Source organism: Brachyhypopomus gauderio, chromosome 7 (genome assembly GCF_052324685.1).
Source record: "Brachyhypopomus gauderio isolate BG-103 chromosome 7, BGAUD_0.2, whole genome shotgun sequence".
NCBI classification, from domain to species: domain Eukaryota; kingdom Metazoa; phylum Chordata; class Actinopteri; order Gymnotiformes; family Hypopomidae; genus Brachyhypopomus; species Brachyhypopomus gauderio.
In genome coordinates, this window is record NC_135217.1 from 8,602,854 (window position 1) to 8,610,353 (window position 7,500).

At 48.4% G+C, this 7,500-nt stretch overlaps 1 protein-coding gene across 1 annotated transcript in view; it reads left to right on the forward strand.

Moving 5' to 3' along the window:
- pappaa (pregnancy-associated plasma protein A, pappalysin 1a) overlaps positions 1–7,500 on the forward strand; it is an 80,487-nt gene that overhangs the window by 21,649 nt on the left and 51,338 nt on the right. Inside the window, exon 8 of the mRNA XM_077011456.1 lies at positions 1,055–1,553. Coding sequence (XP_076867571.1) covers positions 1,055–1,553 — 499 coding nt within the window. The remainder of the gene's footprint in view (positions 1–1,054; positions 1,554–7,500) is intronic.

Genomic DNA, 7,500 nt, shown 5'->3' on the forward strand with positions numbered 1-7,500 from the left:
TTTGGCCACCGTCCGCTTGGCTGCAAGCTGTTAAAGCGGCCTTCCGCGTCGCTGCCATTTGTCACTCCCTGCCCCCGGGGGGCCACGGTCTCCTCCAAACGCTACGTCTCGTGAGGCATGGCTGCCCCATCTCCACGGCGACCCTGCCCATTACGCCGCCGTAGCCCGATCGAACAAAGTGAACTCATTATTACGGCATTATGCGGCCTCATGTCTAAAGCGGGCTGTTTAGTTGCACGGAAAGCTGGCCTGCTGCCAAGCTATGAGAGGTGGTGGGGCCCACCTCGGCCCTGGTCCTCACACCCACGCAACTGTTTAACCTGTCTTCTCCGAGCCTGCGCAACGCTCCTGCTCACGCAGGTACCGGCTGCAACGTTTCCATATGTGCCCTAACGCTAAGTATGTAAATGCATATAAACCTCTGCGCTCCCTGCAGGAAAAGCCATCGGTTTTACTTCCTCGGACATAATGTTTCATGGACTAAAACGGAATAGTGGAACACTTCAGCGTTTTATATGGGACTTTTTAACGATATCACTCTATGTTAGAGGGATTTGTTGCTTTGAGAGAAGCCGTTCTGGAGATTAAGTGTTTGTACTCCACATAGTTTGCCAGAAATAGAATCTGTTTGATAAGCACAGTGTTTTGAGTAACAATGGCTTGGATCCTGCAGTTGGAATCAAGAGTTATTATTCTTTGCCTGAAATATGCTTAGGTAAAATCTATTCCACATCCCTTGCTGAATAAGAGAAAATATTTGCTGGCAAAGTTCAGAGTAGATCCATTTAGGCAGGATCAAAGGAATTACATCATTTTTCCAGAACACACACACAAACCCTCACAGCTATGCGTTTTAGAAATTGATAGGAACATATTCATGGCATTACAAAATCTCCTTTCACAAAAGATGTTTGGAATGCTACTTTTTTTCTGGCACTACTATGACAGCTCGCACGTCTAGCCGGGTTCCTCCGTCGAGTGTTGAATAAATGAGTGCAGCTTGGCGTCGGCGCACGTTCACTCGTGGTGGTAACGTGCCGCATGTGTTTCCCAGGTCCGCCCGACGTGGAGCAGGTGTGTGAGCCCAGCGTCCACACCTGGAGTCCGCACAACGGCATGGAGCTGGGCTTGGTGCCCCCGCCGTGTCCACTGCAGGGCTGCATGCTCCAGCTGGAGTTTGCCCACCCGGTCGTGCCCGAGTCGCTCACGGTCTGGGTCACCTTCTGCTCCCCGGAGGAGACCGCGCTGCCCGCCATCCACAACATCATCCTCCTGACCGTGGGCGGAAACAACCTCTCGCTGGGCCCCAGTAACGTGTTCTGCGACACGCCGCTGACCGTCAGGCTGGACGTGACGGAGGAGGTGTACGGCGTGCAGTTCTTCACCATGGAGCAGCACCTGGAGATAGACGCCACCATGCTGGTCTCCAAGCCCGACTGCCCCCTGTGCAGGGACTGTGAGGCACTGCGCTACCGCGTCCTGCGTCAGCCGCCGTTCAGCCACGCCCCGGGGGGCGTCGACCTCAGCGACTCCGCACGCAGATACGTGGACGGGTGAGTCGCCGCTTACGTCCTGTGACACACTTATCCAGAGCAAAGTACAGATGTTTAGTCGGACACTTTGATGTGAGAGGTGTTTGCTTGCTGCATTTGAGCTGTAATAGAACTTTACTGGACATTGCTGAGTTGAGTTCAGGCTGAAGCGATCGTTTTCAGGGAGTGCCACCTCGGCCTGCCATTAAACCCATGTCCAAGTTCTCACCGCTGCTCTATTTACAAGGAAAACATTTATCATGAAAAACTTCCAATATGATTCAGAAAGTGATGTGTGGTAGCACCACTCCAACACCACCCACCCCCCCCCACCCCACCCCCCCCCCCCCCCCCCCCCCCCCCCCCCCCCCTTTTGCTACCTTTGCCTAAAGCTGACTTTTGTTTCTGGAATATTTTTTTTTCTCAGGAGTGTTAGATGTAAACTTTGGCGTTAGGGTCTGCACTGTTGACTGTTTCAAGATGTTTGTGGTAATTGGCTGTTACGAAAGCCTCTGTATGTGGACACAGCTTTGTTGCCAAAAAAAGTGGAATTTTATTGACTTTGGAATATTTCTTTCATCTGCTGAATTGACCATTTTACGACTGAGTGAAAACAACATAACTCAATCAAAATTCGACAGGGAAATTCGGCACGGTGGGCACTTTGCTCTCAAGGTGCCATCCTCAAACTGTCCTCTCGTGGTGATGGAGGACACGGAGAGGTGCCACGTGTTGCAGTGGGAAGGCTATGGCTCTGGTCTGTGTTATCTCTACGTTGGCACTGGTGAGACTGGGAGAGGACCCTGCCATCTCGAGGGTGTTCTAGTCTCAGCCAGATACAGTGGGTTTGGGCTTTGACCTTAGTCTAACGCCTTTTCCACTTAAGGCCAACGTTTCGGTCTCCACTGGACCTTGTAGTTCTTGTTTTGATCTCATCCACGTGGAAAAAGGCCTTGAGGACTATGTCCAATAGAAACAAGACCCAGTTCAACTCTGAATTCTGTTTTGTAGTAGAAATGGTCAAGACATCGATACTGGCCACTTGAGGACTATGGGAGTTTGCGTGTGAAATTAAATGGTTTGCTTTCAAACCACCGATTTGGCTTTCCAAATACATGGGTGCTAAAAGTCCAGGACTGCGAATAACTCACTCTTAAAGTGTAGATTGTTGCACTGTGACCTACAGCATTGATTGGGTTTGTTCAAACTTTGATTAGGCACATATCGCAAGAGAGTTACTGCTGCGACTGCATGGCGTAATGCCGGGTGTGGATGGTGACGTGCGCAGACAGTTTTCATTGTGACTGGCCAGTTGGATTACAAGCCCTTTAGCATTGAACTGAAACAGGAATGTTCAATCACAAGAGACTTTGCAAGACCACACAGTTGAAAAGCTGCACCATTTGAAACCATCAGCGATCGATTTTCCCCCGTTCACACTAAAGTCCTACGGTTGCCACATGAAGTATGTTACATCCTGTGCTTGCAATACATTTATTTCCTGGTAATATATAGACACCTGTCAAACACCTGGGCTTCTGTCAAAAGCCTTATCACAGTCATGACAAAATTTTGTACTGGGCTCTTAAGAGAATTCATCTGTAAAATCGGCTCTTGGATAAGGAATTAAATAAACAAGAGGGAGGTTGACCCATGGGGTGTTTGACCCTGGTCTTCAGAAGCCTCTTGCCCTCTCCATGACCTGCCCCTCTTCTGCCGTCTTGGCTATGAAGGACAGCCCTGTTGAGCTGATTGGACCTCCCACACACGCAGAGGATAAACATGGTTGGCTGTCCAACCTGCCCAACCCCCATAACAGAGATCTGGTTCTCCCCCGTGGCTTCTTCTGACATCTTCACATGTCAGGATGCGGGAAGACATTCTTATGATAATCTCATATATTTTTTTTGTAAGGCTTTGCTCTTGGATCTCAGGACTCAGGATATTGGGGCAGACACACAGAACTCTTTCAGCCTTGCTGGAAATCAACCCTGAAGCATCAGAACCAAGAAGAGAGGACATGTTAGGGACCCCATGTCTGCACCACTGAGAAGGTCAGGGAATGCTAACAGATTACTTTGAATGGGCCTTTCGGTAATCCTTCACTGTCACATGCAATAAGGTGATTGCAATATTTGTTTGGACATTTGTTCATTTCTAAAAAGTACTTTTGCTTGGCCTGTGACGATATGAATTATGGCCATTTGGCTTGTGCTTGATGGGTTTTGACCTGTTGCTCTGAAAAGCCTCTGATCTCAGGCATGGGTTGTCCTTCAACGCTCCTAAGCTCCCTACAGCCTGCACAAAAAGCTTTTATGCATCTTCACCTTTCCTCCAAAGGGACCATGTATTAGGCCCGGTTCTTGCCTAATCTTCCTAACTCAGACCACATTTCCAGGATGGCACTTGTGGACGGCCTGGGTGTCCTTAGGCTGTGCAGTCACAGTTCCCTTCTCGAAGCTGTCGAGTGGGTTTGCCGGGAAGCTTGTTTTGGCACTGGGGCGGGCGGTGGCAGCGTGGCAAAGATGAGATAGGGTTCAGGATGGGGAGTGCGGCGATGAACACGGGCGATGTGAGATGACGGTTCCAGGCCTGCCGGCGGGCCTGGACACATGTGTCTAAACGACATCAGACAGACGTCATAGCCAACCACAGTAATCACTGTTTACCAAAGTCCCAGCAGGAGCAAGATCTGCTCTGTGGAAATGTTGGACTTCTCCACTGTCACGTTTAAGCCATGAGGACGAGTTGATCCTTCTCGCTGTCTTGTAATTGATGCATTGGGTAACTGATGTACTTGGCAAAAGTCTGAGATGGTGATTCGTCATCGTCCGTACGTGCACGACGTGCACAGAGCATCATGGGTAACTGGATCAACAGGGCTAAATATTCATTTTATTTGCGACTGGGGAGACTCCATTTCATCTGTGGTTTTGGGAAAAGCATCGAGCAATTTAGCAGTGACCTGTTGGAATTCTTTGAAACCTGATACGATCTGTCATTGAGGTAATGGTGTGCCCTCAAAACTGCCGTGGTCAGGAGCTTTTCCACCAACACTTATTGTGATCTGTCCCAGAAAGCCCTCAACCCTGACTTCGCTGTCCCTAAAAACAGTTGCACTATTGTTGTTGTACGAGTAACCTCGTGGGATGAAGTTACCTGCCCAGCTAACATTTCTGCTGCTCTTCTGCTGATAAGTGGTTGTGCACTCTCGTTTTTCCAGAACAGTATTAAATCCCCAGGGGCGATGACCTCAAAAGTATTTCAGTTTATCAAGTACTAGCAGATTATCAATTTAGCTCAAGTCCCTTACGTTCAGTGAGCATTTTATTACAATTCAGGGGCTGGGTGAAAAGAGAATGTATCTGGCAGGGCTGTAAGAAGGTGATGTAGATGAGAACATGTCACACACACACACACACACACACACACACACACACACACACACACACACACACACACACACACACACACACACACACACACACACACACACAAACCCAGACGTCTATGTAACTTTCATAGCAGAAAATCCATGTACTTTTCATAGAACAATGTCAAGCTGTTTTTCCTTTCTCACATCCTGTCTTTCTTCTCTGTTTACCTCTCCCTTTCTTTTCTTGTGCCCACTCCCACTCTCTCTCTCTCTCTTTCTCTCTCTCCTCTTCCTTTTTTCTATCTTTCCTTCTCCATTGGAATCACTGTGAAGTGTTCCACTTACCAATCAGTCAAAGGTGTAGACGGATCATTCTAGTGTTCAGCAGTGTGAGCGTTTGCACCATGGTCTGCAGGTCCAGTTCTGATGATATGTGGCCTTATTCCACGCCACGTTATCAACGTGTATTCATGTGTTAAGTGTACCACTAAGCCGCACTGACAGGCCATTAGAGCCCGTGAAATGGCACGACCCAAATTAAATCACACAATGCATTATTGAGGCATGCAGTTCAGAGCTCTTAAGTGTGTTATAACAAGCCATCAACAATACAATGCATATGAATATTGATGGGCAGATGTCAGTCATTGGAGGATGATGTCATAGTAATAGAGATTCACACATCTTCATGGTCTTGAACACCAGTAACAACACAACAGTAGCTTCTACTTCTCATCAAGTTCTCTATAAATGTGACAAACAGGTATATATATATATATATATATATATATATATATATATATATATATATATATATATATATATATATATATAAACAAAACAACAACAACAAAACAAAAAGAACATGGCAGTGAGCCGTAAAAATGAAAACAACAGCATTTACGGCGTTAGAGTCTCCACAGCGGCGACCATGTCATGTTCCCAGTGTTGCCATACTCTATCAGCGTTTCTCAACACAGCTGGGCTCATTCATTCCGCAGTTCTCATGATCAGAGTTTTGCAATCCCCTCATAAATGCATTTGGCATTTGCATCTGCCCACACACACACACACACACACACACACACACACACACACACACACACACACACACACACACACACACACACACACACGCACACACCTCTTCTCCTGCTTTCATCATTTTATGGAATGTTCTGCAAGGTGACGGAGGCCTCCAAGAGATTGCATCCATCTTGCGCTGCAGAAGATATCTCCTCGGGCCCCAACACTTCACAACTGCACATAACTTTTTTTAGCGCCCCTGTCACTCACAGCCCCATATAGTTGTCCTAAGGTTCCCCACCCTTGGCTGGAGGCCTGGCCGTCAAGCAGAAGAGCTTCGCCTGACTGGATCCTACTACATCGCTCTGGTCCCGCTCCACCACACTCTGTCTCGTTCCAGGTCGGGGGATCTCCGATGTTTCGCAGAAGCAGACCTGTTTCTTTGGCAAGCATCGACTTGGCAATTAGCTGACAAGGGGGATGAACAGTAAACTGTACCGTGGGTCTCCTCACACGTCAGCCATGTTCATAACCGCTGCTGATATTTACTACAGGTCTTTCCTGTAGGAGAGAGGTTTTAGAGCACCATCGTTTGGCTCGTGCACCATGTTTCCTACCACATCCAGGCTTTGTGCTGGTGTCGGGCTTCCCCTATGACATGTCTGCGTGACAAAAGTGGTCTTCATACTCTGAACCCCCGGGGAGTATTTTATATAGCAGTTATCGTCCCTGGCTTCTCTTTGAAAGATCTTCTTACTGGTTCTCTTCCTACTCCATGTTTTCAGTGTGTTTCTTTACTCCACTGTGCGTTTCCTCTTTTTCTTCACTGTCTCCTCTTTTCTTCTCTTCGTCTGCTGAGCACTCACTCCTGTAGATTATCCCTCCGTCGCAGCAGACGCTTTCAAGTTCCCGGGCCTGAGGCTGCTTGTTGTTGTTGGCAGGTCTTGTGTAGGAAGCCTTATGTGAACTGCTGCTCCGGTATGAGGACCAGTGTGAAAATCAAAAGAGGTTTGTGACACGGTGCACTCTCAGACAGAGGGAGAGAGAGAGGGGGAGAGAGGGAGAGGGAGAGAGAGAGAGAGAGAGAGAGAGAGAGAGAGAGAGAGAGAGAGAGAGTGAGTGGGACCTGGGTGTCTCTGGCTGTCTGGTGCAGCTCCAGAACGGAAGTATGGTAAAGTGCGGTGTGGGTTGTCACTGCCACTTTCAGCAACTCACATCCAAGAGGATGCGGCTGAGAGGTGTGTGTGTGTGTGTGTGTGTGTGTGTCCAGAGTGAGGCAGAAAGAGAGATATGTATGAGGACGTGGGTGATCAGACAAAGAGACAGAGAGAGGGACAATCGCACTCACACATGTGTTTTGCGCAGGATTGGCTAACCCCTTAAGTCTTACGGTATCAGGTCTCCCCGGGCCTTTGTCTTCCAGAACCTACACTCAGTTCAATTAAACGGGCCACTTGAGAAGATGGTCCGAACGTGCTCTTCCCCTGCCAGCGGTAGGGACCGGTGTGTAATAGTGGGACGGACTCCCACTGCCAGGACTGCTCGGGCTGTTTGGTCTCATTAATA